The sequence below is a fragment of the Paralichthys olivaceus genome, chromosome 11 (genome assembly GCF_024713975.1).
Source record: "Paralichthys olivaceus isolate ysfri-2021 chromosome 11, ASM2471397v2, whole genome shotgun sequence".
Taxonomy (NCBI): domain Eukaryota; kingdom Metazoa; phylum Chordata; class Actinopteri; order Pleuronectiformes; family Paralichthyidae; genus Paralichthys; species Paralichthys olivaceus.
In genome coordinates this window covers 19575855-19599116 of record NC_091103.1, presented here as the reverse complement: position 1 = coordinate 19599116, position 23262 = coordinate 19575855, and the positions used below count along the sequence as shown (strand labels likewise).

Here is a 23262-nt window from a genome sequence, read left to right as displayed (position 1 = left end):
GTGGAGCCAGTAGTGCAGATAAAGCTGATGGAGTGTAAAAGCAGACAGGCGCCGGCTGAGGCTTGCAGCTGTATTGGGTTTTAATTACGGACCTGCATCGCTGTTCCATTGATCGAACTTGGCTGCTGTCAAATTACGTTTTATATTAAAAACCATAGACAGGTGCTTTCAGGCAGAGGCGGACATACAAACACTCGCTCGCACAGGAGAGACAGTGACACACATCACCCATTTCCTGCTCAGTAATATGGTAATTAGTTGTTATGAAGGCTTGGAGAGCCAATCCAAGCAGACTACTATGGGTTTGGTTTTCACATTAACACCCATCAACCGTACAGCTTTTATTATGATGAATGTTTCTAATAGGGGGAGAGTGAGCCCTCTTCCTATTGATTTGGTCCAGTGGGAAATAAGATCCACCAAGACGGCAAACTCACAAACTCACAGGCTGATGGTGACGTAACGCTGAGAAAGTGGTTATTTTACAGTTAGTTGCTAATAGGATGTTGGTGAAGAGCGTGGCGAGGACAGGAAGGAGAATGTCGAGTTAATAGTCTCATTCTGTCTCTTTTTTGTTACAAAGTCGTTTCAAGGCCAGAGTGCAATCATCCTCCATCACCTTATGAATTATCTGCTTGTCCTTCCTTTTTACCACAGTCATCAGCTGTTTCACTCTCCCCTGCCTCGTCATTAAGTTGTAATATCTCGTCATTTAATGGGACTGGTGTTTTTTTAACCTCTTTTCTTCTCTCTCATTGTCAAACACTCTTGTCAGCATCCACTCACCCTTTTACCACAACTGTGTTCCATCATTGTCACCATGTAGCTCCATCCTTAGTGCCAGTCCGTGCAGTCTTTTGATGCTCCTCTCTTTCTGATTCTTGCACCCCGCCACACATATTTAGAAACTGTATGTAAAATTCATCAGTCAGTGCTCTCTGTCTTTCTCTCTCCCTCTCTTCCTCTCTTTCTGCTCGTTCATTGTGCTGAAACAAAGAGAGACAGAGTCGTGCTTACGTTCCAGAGACTGAAAAAGAAAAAGAGAATAAATCTCCTCTCAGAGGTATTGAGTAGGGCTCGCTAATGAAAACAGATGGTATTGTATAGGTGTGTGTGTGCACTCTTCAGAGCAGGTACGATTGCTGTAATCACTGCAGCATGTACAATGGCCCTGTTTTCTGTTGACGCACGTTTTGATTGGAGAAAATGTGCAGAGACTGGTGTCACGCATTCCGTTGTCATGATAACGGTAGAAATCTGTAATCTGTGCTCTGTTGTGGATAACAATCTCTCACTCCCAAACCAGTTATTTCTGAAAAACCTGCCTGGTAAAAATCTGTCCTGATATTTCACTAACACAAAACCCATAAAGCTCAAACATGTGCCCAGCAGCTTGGCGTAGAAGTTGCATTTAAACTTGTCACCTACAGTCTAAAGCAGAAAAAAAAGATATTTTCAGCAAGTGATGCATCGATGTCGGACAATCTGATTTCAAATGACTTTGAATACTTTTAATGATTGGAAATGATTCACAGCTGCATTTGCCCAGAGATTTATCTGAAGTGCTTCACAGTGTCCCTGCACACGAAGCTGGTGGCCTGACGATCAGGAGCAATTAAAATAAAATCATAATATTGTGGTATAATATATATTTCTAAATATAAATGTCAGACAATACTAAAGAAAATTCCCAACCCATTTATCACAGCCCAATGTGATGTCTTAACATTGTTTCAGTATAATGCAAATTCTTCATAACAATGAAATAGTAGCTTTCTGTATTATAACTTAAAATACTGGTTATATAATATAATCAACAGTCCAATGGATATATTGTAAACCTGATCAGATCAATTTAAATCAGCCAAATGATCCTTATTCTGTTATATTTGTTTTTTCTCATAAAACGTGCCCGTTCTTATTTAAACACATGATCCATTGTCACTACACAGTTTATGTCAGCGTCCCTCATTCTCATCATTCTGATGGTGTGAATGTGGATTGTTCTTCACTTTGACAGGGAGGATTTATTAACCACACCTGATTCTCCCTTACGTCTGAGAGAGTGGCCGTTAATCTGTATTCTGCAGCGCGCTCCGATCCTTCACAGACAAAACACGCACCATGTGGCTGCATCTGACGATTTATCTATAATCATTCCAGCCGTCAACAGAGGAGGGGTTAACCTGCCAATAACTGGCTGCTTCATGGGCTCAACTGAGTATTCTGGGTGAGGGATGTGATATATGCACCTAAACTGATCCCCCGGTTAAATATACTGATGGAATGCGAGCGCACACTCTGTCCACAAGAGGAGGTGATGTCTATAGTTGTAATGTTTGTGTGCAATGTGAGTGGAAGTCATGTAAACACAGAAATCTGTGTTACAAGATGGTGTTAGGAGGATCTGTTCTTGTTCATACCGCTCCCAACCCAGATACAATGTGTTCTGGTGAACATTTGCAGGCAAGCAGGCACACATGCTCTCATTTGATCTCCGCTCCCCTCAACCATGTTGCTCCCTGCTCACTCTCCCAATTTATTCCTTATGTCCACTCCACCACTAACGAATACATCCCAGTGGATTGATGTCTTACAATAGAGTGCGGCGAGTACGATCGTAACATTATACATAAGTGGTGTCATCTGTGCTTTTGAGTCTTGGCTTGTTTGTGACATACATACAAATGAAGAGATCACATCCCATTTACAGTGGTGTGGGAAAACATTGGTTTGGCTCACAGGTCATGATTGAGCTCGCCATTTTACCAGTTGCACACCGTGCAGCGCAGCATTCAAGGGCGAGTCAGACGTGGGTCAAGCCATTTGCAGTTTCATAGCAGATTCGCAGCAACATGCAAGGCCTCGCTAAGAGGATAATGACTCTGGGGTTATAATACAGGTAGAATAATAAGAAGTGTGGGAATGTTGTCAAGCACTGAGTCAGTCTTTTTGGCTGTGTTAGCCTCCTGTGCTCCTTTTGTCTCCAGGTTGTTGTCGCCTTTAACATAAAGGTGCTATTGAACGGAGCCGGTAGACGCTTGCCTCCCTGACAATTAAATTATTGATGAAATGTGTTTCTTCTTGGTCAGGGAATAGCAAGTGGATCCGTGAAGACTGCTACAGCCGGGCCTCCGGGGAAAGCTTTCATTTTCTTGTTATACAGTATCATCACCAACAAATCGGATAGAGCCGCTTGGAGACGGTCTTCTCTGCTGATACAGAGAAGACACACCTGATACATACTTGTGAGCAGGGCCCCAGAGCAAGATGCTTTTCTCGACTCAAACTAAAAGTAGTCTCTTTCAGTGCTATTGAGGTTTTCCTCAATAAAACACAGAGCAAGTCGATACACAACAAGAGGCGATCCTATTTAGCAAAATAACCGCATTGATTTAAAAATTGAGGCCAGTCGGTTGTTGTGTGATCAAAGCATTTCCCTCCTCCTTTCCTCCCCTGTTTGTCCTTGTCTCTTCTCTCTCCCTCTGCCCCCTCCCCAGTGGAAAGCATCCAAGGCCACGCAAACGTCTTTTTAGAAGGAGAACAGACTCAAGGAGGTCCGGCTCCGCAGCAGTCCTCTGAGACGAGCCCCGAGGGAGGAGGGAGAGAAGAGGGAGGTCGCAGAGGCAGCGGGACCAGTGTGGAAAGCGAAACGTCAATTTGCTCCATGGGCCAGCTGGGAAACACCATCGCCAACAGTGAGTGCGATAAAAGAGTACAGAGGAAAGACCAGTTTGTCTCATATATTCAATTACCTCCTGTAGATGAAGGTTTCACAGCTCTTCAGTTGACTGTAAATTTCCTCTTCCAGTGTTGGAAGAAGCAATTGGATCATTTACTGTAGTGAATGCACCATTACCACATCGTTAAGAAATATATTTTTCCTTTTAATCTTGTATCCTCAAGATAACCAGCTGGGCTAATGACAGTAATATTCTAATCAGTATTCAAGCAATATTAATTTTTATATGTATTGAAATAAAAGTACAAAGAGTTAAATATAAGTACTTGAAAAACAGTTTTACCCTTCAATAAATATACTTTTCCAAAACTTTGGATATTACAATTATTTCTCTAAAAGTGTATTGTGTGTTTTAGTTTCCAGTAGCTGGTGGGGCTCCAAAAGGCTGGACTATGCTCTGTACTGCCCTGATGTGCTTACGGCCTTCCCAACTGTGGCTCTGCCACACCTTTTTCATGCCTCCTACTGGGAATCCACTGACGTAGCAGCTTTTGTTCTCCGGCAGGTAGGCAGCCTTTTAGAAATTTGCATTTTCAAAGCATTTTTTGGGGGGGGGGTGTATGAATTTTTGCATTTTTTTCTGTGAATGACAAGATTTTCTTTTTATTACTGCATATAATGCTGTACATGAATGTGGCATTCACACACTGATACCTAGAGTCGACTGAACCCAGTAGTCACTGATGTTGATTCTGATGACTCCATTTTTCCTTGACCTTTAATTTTCCGCAGCGGAGTGAGAAAAAGAGTAAACGAGATGGAAATAAATCTATGTGAAATAACAGTTCCATAGAAGCTTTTGTTTTCACTTCGTCACCTCGTAGCCAATCCATCCTAAAAATAAAACATCACCTAGTTTTTACCTTCAAATAGATGGAAAAAGATACAAATAACAAGCAAGTGAATCTGCAGTGCTGCACAGAGCGAGGAAGCTGGCTGCTACCAAGAGGTGGTAGTTCTCAAATGGTAAATTAAGTGTTTCAGTCATTGAGGAAGGTACATACATTATTGGATAGAAATAATTGGCCTAAAATATCATACATGTTTTAATTGGTTTATATTCAACTTAACTAAAACTAATTTTATATTTCAGATTGAATGATGATGTTACTGTTTCCTGATTATCACAGAGGCTGTGTCTCAAATCACTCTCTAATCACTAATCACTACATAGTGAGTTTGCCATTTTGTTGTGCTGTTAACATAAATTTGTTATACCCTATTTAGTAGACTCGATGTATCCCACAATGCATCCTGACAAGAAGTTTATGACCAATGGTAATGTCCCTATATAGTGAAGTAGGGGTTTGTGAGTGATTTCGAACACAGCATTAGGCCATTTAAATTGAAACTGTAGCTAAGTACAGTGAGAATGTTTTGAATTGTAATCACTTAATCTGGTAGCATGGACTCCATTATGATCTATAAGTGGCAATCAAACCATCTACCCACTGAGCTGCCTTTGAATTTGTCAAATCTGTAACTGGGTTCATTATGTGGTCGGCAGTAGTATGTCCATAATAAAGAAAAATATTTAAAAACAAAAACAAGCGCTTCATGTCATGTCCTATTAAAAGTAAATGGAGACACGAGCAGTGTTTGAACTTGATCATTAGAAAGCAGGCAGGGTCCTCTATGGGAGGAAAACGTGAGCGGAATAAGGAGAGCATATAGTAAATAAGAAGTGGCATCGCTGCCATCAGGATTATTTTTTAGTTTCAGTGGTTTTCAGCTCGACACTACATTTTAAATGGATGTCAAGGAATTAAAGAGCTGCACAGAAATAAACGTGTTAAAATCTAGATTTTCTCCACTGTTGCTAAGTATTAAGGCCGAAGCCATTGAGTCAGGAATGTGTATATGCATGGCTGCTTTCATGATTGGAGCAGTAATTATTTTTTGAGTATCCCAACTCACCTCACAGCACCTTAATCTGTGTCACTGTTGCTCTTGTTACAAACATTTTCCATTAGATTAAAACCAACTGCAGATTTCATTTCAATGCTATGGGTGTGAAACCTATCACATTATTATTATTATATCTGTTCTTTACCATTAAAGTGTTCAGGAGAGTTATTACTAATAGACAAACCTGTCCCCTGATAGAGGGATGTGATTTCAGAGGCTTGCGTGTGCACATACCTGCTCTTATACATTTGTGTGTTTATCGACAGCTCATGCGATGTGACTGTGTGAAGAACCAGGAAGCGGACAATTTGGACTCTGCTCCATTCTCTCCCTCCAGCCCACGAGAAAAATGGCTCAGAAGGAGGACACATGTCAAACTAAGGGTAATAAATTAGTCACTGGTTTATTTTCTATAAATACACTTTTGTCCAAGTTTTCTTGAGTGGCAAAGCCGTGAACGGAAATGTAGAAGCTCATCTTCAAACTTTATATGAATAAATGTATGAATATCTGAACAAAACTCAAGATCTTACACAACCTGCAATGTGGTCTACACTAATACACCCACACAGCAGGAAAAAATCTCTTAGGCTGTAATGTTTAAATAATGTGGTCGTCATGAATGGTTTGTGGTATGAAGTTCTTAGAATACTCCCACACTTTAACCTTGCTGCACTGAAGAACAGACACATACAATTACTTGCTGCCTGTGAGCTGTGGAGAGTCGAACAATCAAGTTCACTTTGCTATTCACTGAACACTTATTTATCTGCCATGTTCCAAAGACGAGAATTTAGCGACTGCTTGCTTTTCATGAGGCTATAAATAGAACTGTATAACCAGAGTGCCATGGAAACATAACTATATTTGAGTCCACATCTTATTCGTGGTCTCACCTCGGCCAAGTGATGTCAGTGCTTAAAAAAAAGCAGCCTTGACAAGTTGCCCCCCCCCCGAAAGCAATTCATTGTGTGGAGATTGAGAGCTGCTCAGTGCTGATTCAATCTGGACACGGCCAGCTCATCTGCTGCAGAGTGATACTCTTCCGAGAGGCTTGGCATCTATTTCTGATCTTTCTCTGCTTGGCAAGAGGTCTCTGTCACAGCTGGAGAGGGCCCGTTGTTTTTTGTACTTGCTGCTCTTTCTCAGGCAGGGGTCTGATTCTCCAAATAATCTCCACCACAGTCTTGTGTGCTGATACTGAGGTTTTCCTGTTGTCACATAGGAACACGGAGAGCTCTCAGGTAACCGCGTCGGGGAATTCGAGTAGATAGCGAACAGTGACAGGCGTCCTCATATCACATAGGGTTGTGATGATTTATGCACATATTGTGACATGCAGGTGAGACTGCAGGCTGGCAGACCATTAAATGTTGACAAAGCTAAAGCAGGATAACAGCTGTTAGGTGTCAAATCCTTTAAATCAGTTATCATCCTCACGTGTGGCAAAATATAAAAATACCGTCAGGACGTCGCTAATTAAATTAGCAATATTTATTATATGCAGATGTGCAGTAAAAAGTATTTTAAAGTGTGGTCTCCCTAAATTCAATCAAGCTGAACTAAATGATTCATACATATCAGTCCAATGAGTATCCCTGATTAAGATCCATGTATTATTACCTGGGAAATATGTGAAAATATCACAAAACACACTCTCACAATGTTAAAGAAAGTAAAAAAAGACTAAAACAATCCTGGATCAACCCCTTCGTCCCAATCCATAATGATATGTAATGACTTCTATCTCGGCCCATTTCCAGTTTTCTGGAAATACTTTTTGTCTTTAATAAGATAATTAAAAGGAGGAAACAAGGGAATTAAAATGACAGTGACAAGATAATGTCATGTTTGAGTATCCAGTAACCATTGTTTTGCAGAACTGGAGAATGAGTTTATAGTTGTGATGTTCCTTCATTCTATGGGAACAGTGTTCCAGGCGTGTGCTGCTCGATAGGAAAAGGCTGATTGTGAAGAGGTAGTTTTTACTTCATGGTATTTAACAATCTCCTCTGGTGGTGGCTCTCGTTGATGTGTTTTAAAATTTGTGTGGTGGTGTCTCTGTACTCTTGCAAAAAAACAATCAATCATACAAATGGACAGGGGTCAAAACATTACTTACTTGGAAGAGGTTATTAAAAAAGATGAATATATTGATGTGGCCTTTTTTTCCCACAAATAAACTTGTACAGTATGTTTATATAAGCTGTGAATGGGTAAAATGTGACCTGCAGTGAAAAACACTTTGAGTTGTCGTTAAGACCGGAAAAGTGCTGTATAAAAGCAGAGCAGTTATAAGTTAAATTTATGTCATGCTGGTCCAGTTAGAGAATTATGCACTAGGCTGCACTTAATATACTATTAAAATGCTTCCATCTCTGCAAGGAGAGATTTAGGGATTAGTGTTTTTCTGCCGGCTCACTCAGAGGTACTCACTGAATGGTGAAATATGGAGAAAAGATCATGACAAGGAGGCTTAACACTCTTTTCTCTGAGGTCCCACAGTACATATACTTCAGAGGCTTTTTCATGTGGAAAATGCAACACATCAAAACGGAGAAAACTCCAGCTCTTTCCTCTCATGCTGTGCAGAGCTGTAGGTCTCAAACACTTGTAAAGACGTGGTCACACAAGGACAAACTCTGGAGGTGACTTTAGATGTGTTTATTTTAGAGCTAAAGCCATTTCATCCTCAGGTCTGTCATTCTGTGTTTGTCCATGTGTTTGGTGAAATGCTGACGTTTGAACTTGTGAGTTAATTCTTACCTTTTAAAACTATTGTGTGTAAAGATGGACAACGTCTCTCCACTTCCCCACAATATCCAGAAATGTAGCCAAAATACTCCTGGGTACGAACGCTGCCATCTTGTGCCGATGACATCATTTGGAGCCAGAGTCTATGCAGTAGCGAACTGGGGGAGGGACCCTTGTTATCGAAGTCCCATTGATTCATGTGCTCGACCAATCAGGAGTCAGTCTCAGCTGTCAATCATGACCCTGTTTTTTAAAGCTAACTAATTCAAACCAAACCTGCGAGAGACATGAAGACTTGAACGTACATCAGTGTGATAAGAACTACCTAAAATGGCAGAAACCATATCTAAGAAATATTTATTTGATGTGTACTATTTCTTTCGTCCACGACCCTTCCACTAACATGGAGGAGGCAGGGTTAGTAAATGGCTAAAACTGTGATGTTATTGTCCCAATTGAAGCGTTTAATGCTCTGTCTGGTTTTCTACCATAGAACGTCACAGCCAACCACAGGGTGAACGATGTCATCGCTACCGAGGACGGACATCAAACTCTGGTTGGGCGCTTCATGTACGGCCCCTTGGACATGGTCACTCTGACGGGGGAGAAGGTGAAAAAACAGCGATGTGATCTTATTACCACTGATGTGTGTATGAAAGACTGACATGTCCTCGCCCCTGCCAGGTGGACGTCCTGCTGATGACACAACCTCAGTCTGGCCGCTGGGTGCACTTTGACACCGAGGTGACCAATAGCAGCGGCAGAGTCACATATACCATACCCAAGAGCAAGAAGCTCGGCCTGGGAGTCTATCCGATTAAAATGGTGGTCAAGTAAGCATCCATGTGGGCTTTACAGAGTGCTGCATTATCAAATCAGACGTAGCAATACATAGAAAAATGAGACTTATTGAATAAGGGCCCATGTCCGTGCTCTGTATCAGTGTGTGGAGTATAAAGGTCAATCTTGGGAGTAACAGCCATGTGTAGCAAATGCAGTTTCATGTTTCATGTGCAATTTTTTCCCCTCATATCCTCAGGGGGGATCAAACGAGCGCAGAGGCCTACCTGACTGTGTTGCCACGGGGCATGGAGTGTGTGGTCTTCAGCATCGACGGCTCTTTTGCGGCCAGTGTGTCAATCATGGGCAGTGACCCCAAGGTCCGCCCCGGAGCTGTCGATGTTGTCAGGTAACAGGCAGCAACCTCTGAATGTGTGTGAATGGGTGTGAATGGGTGTGTTTGTGCATGTATCCACGTGTGGAAAAGAAATCAAGTAAAAGGTTTAGTATATACGAAACTTCTGAATGTGTCAGACTGAATGTGTGTGCTTGTGTGCAGACAAAACGTTTTTAGCAAGTCCATGTTAATGCTGCTGCTGATCAGAGTTAATACCCTCTGAAGGCTGTTTGATGTTATGTATGTTGCATGCAGGCACTGGCAGGACCTGGGATATCTGATCATCTACATCACAGGCCGCCCTGATATGCAGAAGCAGCGTGTGGTATCGTGGCTATCGCAGCATAACTTTCCCCACGGGATGATCTTCTTCTCTGAAGGCTTGGTTCACGATCCGCTGCGACAAAAGACCATCTTTCTCAGGAACCTCATACAGGAGGTGCAGCGTCACAATGACATTTCCTGTGCAGTTATTCCTTTTAATAAAGCATGTGAAACATTTTGCTCTCTGCCCCACAATGATCTATGCTTTTCTTTACTCTCCATCTCATTTGCAAGCTCACAGTGTTTTAGCCTTGGGTTGTGTTGCATTGAAATGCCACACATCTCTGACTGATCATTTCCTCTCTCACCAGTGTCATATTAAGATCAACTCTGCTTATGGCTCCATGAAGGACATCTCTGTTTACAACATGCTTGGGCTAACTCCCTCACAGATTTATATTGTTGGCAGACCTTCGAAGAAGTACCAGAATCAGTGCCAGGTAGCTCAATTCCCGTTTGTTCCTCTTATCCTTTTCTTAAGTAGCTTTTCATGGTCTCTATACCTTACTATTTCAGTTGAAAGGATTTGATTTTCTTCATTTTTTCCAAATAACCCCCTTCAGATATTCTAACCCTTTTCTCTGTGTGTAGTTTCTGAGTGAGGGCTATGCAGCGCACCTCTCCACCCTTCAATTTGGACACAGAGCCAGACCCAAGAAATCCCCCTCGGTTCGTATGGTCCTGAGGAAAGGCTCGTTTGGTCTCCCGGCAAAGCCTGACTTCCTGTGTAAGCGCACCCACTTGCGCAGGACCATGTCGGTACAACAGCCCGACCCGCCTTGCACACCAAACCCCAAGCCTGAGCGAGCCCAGAGCCAGCCGGAGTCTGATAAGGACCATGGGGTGGGAGGAGGTGGAGGACAAGGTGCATGGGGACGTGCCTCCATGCATCGTGGAGACACGACTCCCTGACGTGAAAAAGGGATTGCATTAGGACAGAAGAGAAGAACAGTGAGGTCTCAGTGTCCAGGTCCAAGGTGAGATATTATTGTTCAAGTATGAATTTTCAAATACAATTCCAGGTTTTGAGAGGATTGGTTTGACCATCATTTTTATTGTTGGTATTATTACCTTTGCACAGGACAGGAAACATGAGCAGATTAGAAATAAGAATTCGAATTAAGGTGAACAGAATTGTTTTTTTACCTAAAATGTTTTTCGTAAATAACACTGTTTGCAGACATATTTGAAATTTAGATTGTTATAGTTCTGTATATATACAGTCTCCCTCTGCATTGACAGGCTATTATTGACTTTTCATGTGCCCTCACATTCTCACTGTAGATAATCTAGCAAAGTGTTTTGTTTTTGCTTTTTAAGAATGTGTCTGATCACGATGGTCTGCATTATAAACAACGTTGAGATTGTGAACCCTCAAAGGTCCAGTGTGTAAGATTTAGGTGAAAGGAATTTTCAGAAATTGAATATAAAATAATCCTAGTGATGTTTTTACTGGTGTGTAATCATCTAGATTGTATGAATTGTTGTTGTCTTTACCATAGAATGGGCCCTTTATATCTAAAAACTTTATATTTACATGGAGGGTGGTCCTCTCTGTGGAGGCAGCCATGTTTTTTACTGTCGTCCAAACTGGACAAACGAAAACCTTTTGAGTTTTCATGACAGCTGAAATTCACCACAGGTTCTCTTTCATGTTTGGAAGGGGAGGGTGAGATGAGGAGTATTCAGCTGCAACTTGCAACTTCACCTCTAGATGTCACTAAATTCTACACGCTGAACCTGTCAGAAACACATCATGAGAAAATTTGAATGAAAAGAGGCTGAAATATTTTGACTTTTAGTCCCTGGTAAGGTTTAAGCTCCAAAAACATCACTCCTACATTTTACAATTAAAATAATGCACCTTGATGGCATCTCATTTCATTCCCCCAGAGGAGAGCAATGACATGTATCACTCATACAAATGTTATTAAAACCCAACAAATTAGGCTCCTGATTTTATAGCTGGGGACAATAATGAAATGAAGTGGTGACAGCTCATTTGTGTCCCTGTCCCGTTTTGCATGTTGAAAAATAAAGGTATAATGTCGCTCAAGTCAAACAGCCCAGGCTTTCTCAGTCACCCTCTGATCATCAGCGTGGTGAAAACTGTCAGAATTCGCATCGCTGGATCGCTGCCACACCTGAGACGTCGCGTTTTCTTGTTTCCCCACTTCAGAATAACAATCCCTGTCACATTTACGGCAGCGAACATTAACACGACATTAGTAAATGAGTAATGCCACCCTTCACTTCAAGGCATCGTCTATTAAGCCTTTTAAGAGCCAGAGGCTCGACAAATCAGCGACACAAACATAGATTGATTTAGTTCTTTGGTGCATTTGATACATTACAGTCTTTACGCTTTAGTCACAGAAGCATTATTTTGTATCAATAAAGAAAGAAGGAGAAAACCACTGAAAGAGGAAAAGTAACCAATTAAAGATAATACTGGAGACAGTATTCCTGCAGCCATCTGAGCAAGAGTGATAGGGCTGAATGTAAATTTGCTGATGAACTTCACCTGCACCACATGCTTTCCATCCATTCATTTCGAGATTTGGAAATATATCCTCACTGCGAGTCACTGCGAGAGACTGTATTAAAACCCAGCAAACAAATACTGAATAATGTGTCCAATTAATCATTCTCTCTCATTAAACAGCGTCACCTCTACCTACTGTTCACTGGATCCACTGCTGGTTTCCCTCCCAGCTCAGCTTTACCTCCTGCTTGGCCCTCCACACCTTCCCACCTGTTCTGCCTTTTTGTCCTGACCTGCTTGTGGATAATGTTGCTTAGTCGTTGTGCCTGAAATTTTCAGAAGATGCCAGGGATAGCGATGACTCTCGCGAATGTCTGTGTCTTAAAGTCACAGGCATGTATTGGAGATGCGGAGGATGAAAAGAGTGGCATCTCTGGAGACTTTGTCCCAGTTCAAGCAGCAGCTCCCAGTCAGACTGCTGTGCAGACAGGTGGTCATGCTGACTGACTCCTGCACTGATGTAAATACTCATCACACACCATCCGTCTGTGGGCCTCTGGACACAGAGACAGTGTGACACGTCTGTGACACAGTTGAGGTTCAACTTGGGCATAAACTCTGATCTGGATCCACTGACCCCCTCCCCCATTCTGCCTCACTTCACCTCCTCTGTTAGTGGAATTCTTATACTCCGTCCTTCCCCACTATCTTCCTTCCTTCCTTCCCATCAACCAGTCAGGCAGAACATGCCTTTCGACAGCCTCCTCAGACCGGGTCCACAGCAGCTGAAGCGCCGTGATGTGCCCCCCCGCGGGCCCCTGAGGTCACATTTGCACTATCAAAGTACACCTCGGTTGAACTGCGGCACTAGCTTCAGAAACAAAGAGTTGTATTTCTATTTTGTCGTTGTTCTTGTTGTTTCCTGCAGACTGTGAGCTGTTGCTGTCTGTCAGTAACTGTAGCTCCTGGAGGGATTAAACAAAAGTGAAAGTGTTGATTTGACCAAAAATGTTTACAGATGGATGGACACAGCTGTAAAAAGTGATCTGTAGTGTATCTGCATCTAATTACAAAGACGGTGTAATTATCATTATTGTTAGTTTAGTTGCTCGGTAGCTGCGGTAGCTTGCAGGATATTGTACAATAGACCCCACGCCAGTTGAAGCTCTACCAGGACGCTGCTGCATCCATTTCTCACAGCCGCCCTGGAACTGATAGGTTTGTGATGAAATCTGGTGCTGTCTTGTGCACTCCAGGTTGAATTGAATCTTAGCGTGGCCGTGTTTAAAACTCTGTGCAAGTCAAAAATATTTTTCTATGAGGAAATATTGTAAATAGGAATATTTTCAATGTATGTTTTTGAATGTTTTTATTGTTTGACTCGTTGAATGGTTGATTTATTTGCCTTAAATTGTATTTGATGTGTAGAGATACAAAGTATTAATTTAACCAAAGTATTGAGTTTTACTGTTACATCATGACAAAGTGCATTTTATCCTACTGATATTTTACTTTGACATAGATAGTGTTAATGTGTGTGTGCGTGTGTGTGTGTGTGTGCGAAGGTATTTGTTGTGAAGTTCCATAACTGTGAATTTAAAGACAGTAATGATAAGTAAAGGTGTCTGCAGAGGAATCTGAGGACACATCATGTTGTCACTGCAGCTCACTGCTAGTGGTGTTTCAGAGCTGAAAGAGTATTTTTATAGGTTTGGATCGAAGCGGTTTGTCAGAGGATTACTTGGTGAAGGTCTTTATACCTGCTCTGAAAGAAAAGGGCTTAAGTTAAGTTCTTAAGGTGTCTCGTTCTTGCAGAAATCCTGCATTGCGGAGTGGAACGTGTTAGCCAGGAGTGAGCTGTCTTTGACTCTGTTTCCTTTACCTCCTCAACACAATACAGTAAGTGGTCCAGTAATTAGCTGTTTGATTGCTACCAGGTATGTAAGACTCCCTGTAGTGGCGCCCCTGTTATTGTAGTGCACCAATTAGCATAACTTGGTGATTGTATGATATTGTTGAGACAGTCACATCCTAAACTTGGTACTAAACTTGATTTTGTTTTGCGTTTAAAACTGCAAATGCAGAAACTTCGTTGTTCAAGCAACAATACAATCATTCCCATTAATGTACACTCACAGAATCAAAATTACTGTCAGTCCGTATATATAGCACATAGTGATATTTTTCTGCCATGATGATTCACTGGAGCAGTGAAATATTTAAACTGGGCAGCATTTCATTAAACTAATCTTAGTAAATGGCAAATAAGGATTTAATGGTTAAATGGTGATTGTTCTGTGCATGTAAATTATTTGGATATTGTTAAGTAGTAAGCCGTCATGTCTGTGGTGCTCTCAACTAAAATGAGTAGTTATCTGTAATTAGGGGTGAACATTTATTCTTGGACAAATGTGACCACAGTTCTTCAATTTATTATAAATAACTAAAATATGTTTTAATTTCAACAGTAGAAATACTGTAAACGAGGCAAAGCACTGTTAATAATAATAATAATAATAATAATAATAAATACTACAGTTACCTCAGACCTTCACTCATTTAGTGGAATTGATAGAAACTGATAGAAACAAGACAAATGAAGGAGAAAACCTTCTCTGAAACTCTACTAAATAGTTAGAACACCATATTTCCAAAATATATTCCCTCATTTTGTATTTTGATTGTTGAGCACTGACAGATCATCAATATTGAAATGTTACACCATATTATAAAAGTAAACACAGGAGGATTAGCTACATAATGTACATTTATTGTATTTATGAAAAGATGTCTTACACAATTATTGTCTTCAAATAGATACAAATGAATGTTGTCAAATGATTAGTATCCACCAAATCATGACTTAACTATTGGGTGTTGTCCTAATTTGCCATTTATTAACAACTCTTATGACTTTAAGTGACAGCTTCTTTAAAAATGGTCAAATTAATTTTCTTCTGTGGTCTTATTTTTGGTCTTATGAGTACATGTATACAACATTGGCTTTTTGACTAACTAGGAAAAACTGCTGGTTTCACTGCTGCAAAGTTTATTGTTTTGCACACCTCTCCTGTGATGATGATCATGTTATTGTGTTTGTTGCACTCAGTTCACCTTTCACTGTTGCATAAATAAAGATATTACACCGTTGAATAATGTAGTTTGGCTCCAGGAGTGTTTCATTATTCCTTCCACATGCTCCTCATGCTGCGGAGTTGGCGAACAGATCACCTGGCAGAAGCTTTTTGACTTTATTAGGACTTGCAGTGGCACCCGACATCAGACTTGACTCAGATATCCTCTTATTAGATATTGAAAGGTTGTAAAGTCAACCCCCCCTTTTCACTATTGATGTACTAACTGTCTGACCTTTAAATCCGCAAGTTTGAGTTAGACGTGATAGACGGAGAGTTTGAGTTTGTTACAGTAACAGCTGTAGGTCTTATTATCGCTCACAAAGTCATCAGAGCAGCTCTTACTGAACCAGTAAATGAGGACAAGCTTCCACTGATTAATGGAAATCATCCATTCATTGCTCAGTGCTACTACAGACTGTTCATTAATAGAAGCAGCCATTGATAACAGGCATGCACCAATCCAACTGCTTTAACGTTACTGACAGATCATTCTTGACTTTGCAGAGATTATTTTCTTCACACTGGCATGCGGACTAGGGAAGACTGGGATCGAACCGGCAACCTTCTGGTCAGAGCACGCCATCTTTGTTTATTGCGTTAACATTTAACAGTTGGTAAATTAATTGTTGGGTGTGTGCATTTGAACCTAAACTAGAACTAGGATGCTTTGAACTCAAACTTGAACTTGAAATAAACTAGGATTATGGTTATGACAGATAATATAAGATAATATAATTCACCCTGAGCAAGGCATGAACATATAAGGAACATTTTTGATTATTCATTCAATAGCAATTTTACTAAAACAGGAAGAACACCAAAATCAGTACTTGTCCGACACGTCAAGCATGGCTACAAACATCTAAAGAGCCATGATAAGCTGTCACTAACCAGCTACGTATTTTGATGAAAACTAAGCGATGTAAGGGAGAACTTTAGAACAGGTACTGGACATACCGAGATACTTTTTTCAACTGATTTAATGTTTGTCAGATCAAAAAGCATTTTGGAATGTCTGAGTTGAGGTAATTCATGTAAAATACATGTGCAAGACGCATGTTCACCTGTTGAGGTCATTTCAGTTGTTTACCATCTGTCCCAAAAATCTCAACAGACCTTGAAATTGGTGATTTTGTCAAATTGATGAATTGTTTTCTCCATCATGAATGTGAAAAGGACAATGACCTCTGTTTTTGATCTGTATAAATCTTTCATCCTTCACACGGAGCAGTTTCTCTAAACCATGTTTAAACATCATTTGTAACATATAATCTGTGATTTTTTTTATTCTAGAGAGACTGCTGTTTTGTACGTCAAGCTTCATGGTTCATATGAATGATTAAGCCAACAGTGACAGATCTGTAATTAATGTCAAATTATTTTTCTTGCTGTTTTTAATGCTCATTTGCGACAAAGAAATCTGTGTTTGAAATCCACATTCTTTCCTTTCTCCTTCAGCTATTTGTTTTTTAGCTTTTCAGCTGATCAATATCTCAAAATCATTTTCCCTTGAGAATATTTTGAGTGCGCACACACACTACAATTTACAAAGTCCACAAGTAACATGAGAATGTGAAAGAACAAGCAAAAAATCATCTAGTGCTGAAATTCGATGTTGCAGCTGAACACCCCTCACCTCACCCTCTCCTTCCAAACATGAAAAAGAACCTGTGGTAGCTTCAGTTGTCATAAAAACTCAAAAGGTGTTTAGTTTGTCCAATCTGGACTAATGTAAAAAACATGGTGTCCTCCTAGAGAGTATCCCCTCGATGTAAATATAAAGTATTTAAATATGAAGGGCCTTTTCTGAGTTAAAGAAAACTACAATTCATACAATTTACATGAAAAAAAACTAGTAAAAACATCATGAGGATTATTCTACATTCAATTTCTGCCAAGAGATCCCTTTCACCTAAATCTTACACACTGGACCTTTAATGCTCAGTGATTCAAAACAACTCAGTTACTTGACTGCAACATCAAACTCACCATGGCCTCCAGCTCTTATCAGCAACATCACTGACTTCGTCTTGTTGTTATTCCAAAAGAGCAGCCAAGGCTTTACTTTGTCTAGTGATCCAGCTCGTGATTTTTCTGGATGCCAGGGACGTGTTTAGGAATTCATAAAAAATCTGAATAGATCAATAGTTCAGAGCAGCAGAGACAGAAAGAGGTACACACAGAGATACTTTTTGAGGCCATGCAGTCGCAAAAAAAACAGAAAAAAGCCTCAGCTTGTGTAAATAACATACATTCTCAACCAAATCACATTTGTGGGGTCAGAATAGAAAACAAACTGAATTCCTGTTCCAACCTGGGTTTAACATCAGTCTGCCTATGATGGATGGGGATGGGGATGTTGTCAATGTCAAGACCCTCAAGATCAGATCTCAAATGTGTCCTCACTGGTAACACGTCTGGTTCGATATCTTATTTTACATTCTTTATATAGTCATTTGACTTAGTTTTACATTGTTACTTGTTATTGTTACTGCAGCTTTACCTTTTTCAAGACATTGTTTTTAAGACCACCAAATTATTGCAGCAATGCACAAAAATAGATTGCAAAATTATTCTGGAGGGTGCATCATTTGGTAGAAGTTTGGATACTTGTATGCACACTGTTGTATTAGCCTGCAACACAACCTCTGAGTTTGGAATTAGGAATTGGAAAGAATTTGAAAACCTACTTATAATAGTCTCAAGGGAAAAATACAATTTGCAGATTGGATTTGAGAAAGCAATTATTTAAAATGCCACTGGGAAGACAGGGTCGTATGCTGGAGCCACATATCACAGCACACACTGGAATCAGATGTGACAGCCTGCATCCCTTCATAGCAGAGCTCAAATCTGTCACCATTTATCAGATACATCAATATCTAACTGGATTTAATAATCTGACTGATCTGGGAAAATGGTTTGGAGCCTTAGAGAATCAGAATCAGAATCAGAATCAGAATTCTTTTATTTGCCAGGTATGTTTGCACATACAGGAAATTGCCTTGGTGTACTCTGCTCTTTATGTTAAACCCTTATGTAACTCGGTAGACACAAGCTAAATAGGTAGCATCCCTTGATTTGATCTGCTGGGTACCAGCAAACAAGATGTCTCCTTTGTTAAAAGGATTCTTTTGTTGGTTGTATGGTTTAATTCCATTTTCCTTTCTATCCATCAGGATCATTGAGAGGTCTTTCCCCCCCTATGCAATATGACTATGCTATATGAGATATGTATAGCTTTATCATGTTCTGGGTCAACCTTAGGTCCAGCCACCCTTATCTTATTCTGTCATTCAGTACCCAGAGGTCAGGACCATAGGTAGATTGACAGGTTAATTAAAAGCCACTCCAAATGATCTCAGCTTTATCTGCATGAGTTATCTGATGGTTTGCCAGAACTTTCTCAATGCCAAACAAAATTCATCCTTAATAGCCTCCCAAACTCTGCAGCTTGATGGCCTCCCTCCCCGCTTGTGTCCACAGGTCAACAAAAACTCTGCCAGCCCACCCTCGCAACATGTTAGGAAGACTCCCCAACCATCCAATCTCAATAACCACCAGATAGTGTCATCAGTTGACAGCTCTGCTCTCCTCTCATTTGTCCAAGACAAACAGCTGAATATCTGACAATACGACCACAAATGTATTAATCAATCTAAGACCTTTCTCCATGGTTGCCTACATAAGCATTGAAGTCCCAAGGAGGACCATAGAGTCCCCAGGTAGTGCCCTTTCAAGGACCCCACCCAGAGACTATAAGAAGGCTTGATACTCTGCTGCTTGGTGTCTAAGCATAAACAGTGGTCAGAGCCTTCCTCCTAGAAACTTGCAGTCACATGAAAGTCTAAAACCAACTCAGATCCCTCAGACAGAGTCTACAATGCCAGGGAGAGGTGGTACCACAGGGAAGCTGTCCCATGTAACCTCTGTGGGCTGTGCCTGATGGGATCCATGGATGGTTAACATCATTTATTTATGCCATCTAGCTAGAGTGTTATCAGCTCAGTAACTCATTAAAATATCAGTTTTACCTCCATCATTGTGAAACACACAATGAAAGTGAATAATTGTAGGAGAACTAAATGAGTAACTGTCTCCTTAGAGGTTTACTTCATTTAAATAAGCCTTGTCTGTGGAATAAATTGTCAAAGTAGATATACCTCTTTCATCCCCTCTCAAGCTAGTGAAGCTGTGTACAGTTTTTGAGAATGAAAGCCTTTTTTTAATGAAGTAGGATTAAAATGAAATACTGCAAACTGACTCAAATAATGCTCAGCCCAGATAAGCACATAAACTTGCAAGATTAATTTCAATCATCAATCGTAAGGAGCTCCTTGTGCTCCTCATGCTGCAACAAAAGTTTTACTTGTAGTTTTATGGATATCTCATGGATCTGATTTTTAATATGAAATCATGACAAGCATTATTTTAAAATGTCCATAGTGAGGGACAGATTTGTCATACAGCTCAGCAGGAGTCACACTCCATTTGTTTCCTTCACACTTAAAATAAACCAAAATGTTCCAGAGAAAAGTACAAACCACAGAATGAGGCAGAGACACTGTGTTTGCTGCTTACACAAAGCAGCACCTGAACCTCATCACCTTGAGTTTCTTAAAGGTGCAGTGTGGAGTTTTTTGTAACCAAACAAAAAAACATGTTTGCAATAAGAGGTACTCGCCAGACACAGTGGTTTGTCCTTTATGTTGAATGTATTGAGTCTTTTATATTTAGAAACCAGCATTGTTTTACATCCATGTCTAAACTTCAAATCTTCTTCACTGCCTGCTTGTGCATTGCTGCCTCCGAGAAATATCATGACACCATTGCCACTTTATGGATTTGTACATGTGTCATGAGCAAGGCAGATTCAATTTTCAGCTATGCTGAGGGCTTGACTCTCAGGATAGCGGTGTTGTCTGCTGGTCAATTGGTCAACCACATTAATCTAGACTCAAATATCTTAGTATGATTAAAATGAATCACCACAAGGTTTCACATGCTTTTGGGGAAATATCCCAAAGCCTTTGATGGATAGCCATGAAAGTGCACATTAATGTGAGCGGCAAAAGCTGTATCAGATTCTGTAGTTTTCTGTAACTACCAACATACTAAAGTGAACATGAAAATCTCTACTTAACGCATTAGCCTGTGTCTCAAACCACCTCCCAGCCTGATTGTCCTGATTGACCCCATAACTGCTATATATTCTATTTATATTAAGAACAATATCAAAAATATGTTTTAAAGGCTTCTTGCAACATCATTAAACAAAGTTCTAGTCTTTGAAATTTTTGCTACTGACATTGTTAGTCAGCTCAGCACTGAAAGCTAAAACTGCCCCTATGATGCTACATGTTAATATAATAATCTATCCTTCATTTTGTATGGTGTTTGAGTTAAAGTGGTTATTGCCGATTGTTACAGAGCAGTCTGATCTGACGGACTGTCAGAGACTGTCAGGGTAGAACGTCATATCAAGGTAAAACGACAATGCCTTGGTCTCCATCGAGAGAGACAAAAGTGTGGATGGGCTGGAACCATAGAAGGAGGCAGAGAAGATACAGACCAGAGGCCGTAATAGGAAAGCAGAGATATGAGGTGTCATCCGAGGGATTCAGAAAACACAAAGGCAAGAGCAGTGTTAGGGAAAATAACAAGTGACAGATACAAATCACTGGCACTGCAGCACATAGTATTCGTGGCACTCATTCCAACAGGCTGATTGATTTAGCCAACATAAAGCCTAGAGGGCTTTGGGTTGTCACACTGAGGGAGGCTCATTGCCTCTCAAACTAAGACTGAAAGTCTCTAAGAGGACATGCAGAATGAAGAGAAATGCAATGTTTTGCTCATCCTCCCTTGTAATCGAGATCCTATCTGATTCCAACAAGGTGTCACCACGTCGTTTCTCTTCTGCTTCCTTCTGGTTCCTGTCGGGGAACAAATAATAACGTAACATAGTTTTAAATATACCGTAGCACAGAAAGGAAAGTTCACAAGCTCCTCCTCAACCAATTTTCTGTGCATGTAATTACATTTTATTGCTGTCTCATGCAGTTTTTCTGCAGCCTCTTATGCCCAACACATGTCAGAGCTTGCTATTTTTTGGCAAAGTCATCGTGTGTTTTTTTCTGGAAAGTGGCAATACAGCATGCAAGGATACACATTCATCTGGTATTGGGTATTAGATGAATCTATAGGTCGAAACTCGGTTTCTTGTTATTTTAAAACTCACATTCATACATATGGATTATTCACAATGTCTATTTCATCTGATTTTCATGTCTTTGTTCTGTGACTGGAAAAAACATGCAATATCTGAGAGAACATAAAAAATTGCATTGAATTTAAACACTAGTCCTTCCAGCTGAGAGATGTCTCTGCCAAACCATCACGTTCAACAATTGTTTTCTATGAAATGTATTGCGAAATCATTGTGCCAAAAATGCATGCTGGATATGAATATTTCATCAGTAGAAGGCTTCATCTTTTCATCATGCTTTCGATGAGACAAACAATCAAGGTGACTGTGATTTGTGGAAACAAATTTTATGTTAAACTCCTGCTCCCTCCAGTGGAAAATACGGATGCTCCACACACATAATGCACCACAGCAGAACAGAATTTCACAACCACAGAGATCGATATTATAATTCTGAAATCATCAGTGAGGAGAACTATTCAGGAAAGCCTGAGCAAAATCTTCAAATGAATTCTGACCAAATATATAATTTTATGTCGACACACATTTATAGGCTACTGCAGTATTTGGAGCATCTCACCTCAAAATGTGTTTAGAGGCAGGGGTGGGTTTTCTGCCTAAACAGCAGCAGAGGGCTGCATCTCAATTTGTTGGCAGAGATGTTACTGGTTAACCTTTTCAGCTCTTCAGTAGAACACTGTACCAGATGACATGTTAATGTTTAATATCCCCCAACACTTTGATGAGCATGTCTGTCTGCACTGATTCCACCTCTCCAAACCTATGCAGCCATTAAGATGCAATGGCTGTTCATGAATAATCATGATATCTTCACACCTACTGTCTGTTCACATATCGTATCACACAACACAGAGGTAGAGCAAGGGCAGGTTGTGGTTACTAAATATGCTACAGTGGCATTTATTGGACATTTAATTACGCACTCAGTGAATCCATCCATTCATGGGGAAGCCAATCCTAACTGATACTGGATTGGACACAACGCAGGATACACCCTGAATGTATGTCACCTGCCCGTCATGGGTTCAACAAACAGAGACAACCATAAACTCTCACATTCAATTTAAAGTATTCAATCAACACTAACCTCTCCAATCTGCATTTGTTTGGACTGTGTTAGAAGCTGGAATACCAGGAGTCAACCCACACAGACTCATGCAAACTCCACACAGGGAGGCTCAGTGAATGCAATGATAAGTAAAATCTATTTTGCCTCTGATTGAAATAAGCACAAGAGGAATGTACCATTTTATATAATGTCCTTGTTTGATGCAATAAGGATTTTTTCTGTTTTTGCCCACGGTGTCAAATCAAAAATGCAATATGTGAAACCGAGGTCAGGTGAATTAATTAGTAACTTTTTAAGGTGTTGAAATACTTCATGTCGCAGTGGTGACTTCTGTCCCTGGAGAACATCATAGAGAAGTACAGTCAGGACACAGGCTAACCTGCATTATAGCATCTGATTCTGCAGCGACAAGCTTTTCTGCTGCAGGTGGATGAGCA

General features: G+C 40.4%; 1 protein-coding gene across 5 annotated transcripts in view; it reads left to right on the top strand.

Moving 5' to 3' along the window:
- pitpnm3 (PITPNM family member 3) overlaps positions 1-22985 on the top strand; it is an 82850-nt gene extending 59865 nt beyond the window's left edge. For 4 of the 5 annotated variants that reach the window (XM_069534053.1, XM_020088628.2, XM_020088626.2 and 1 more), the window contains 10 exons: positions 3501-3698; positions 4099-4247; positions 5917-6033; positions 8898-9014; positions 9089-9237; positions 9444-9593; positions 9837-10020; positions 10217-10345; positions 10497-10882; positions 12571-12709. In XM_069534053.1, coding sequence (XP_069390154.1) covers positions 3501-3698; positions 4099-4247; positions 5917-6033; positions 8898-9014; positions 9089-9237; positions 9444-9593; positions 9837-10020; positions 10217-10345; positions 10497-10817 — 1514 coding nt within the window. In that variant the 3' untranslated portion in view covers positions 10818-10882; positions 12571-12709. Of the gene's footprint in view, positions 1-3500; positions 3699-4098; positions 4248-5916; positions 6034-8897; positions 9015-9088; positions 9238-9443; positions 9594-9836; positions 10021-10216; positions 10346-10496; positions 10883-12570; positions 12710-22876 lie in introns of those variants that run through there. The other variant, XM_069534052.1, reaches the window with a different exon arrangement.
- The last annotated feature ends 277 nt before the right edge of the window (positions 22986-23262 follow it).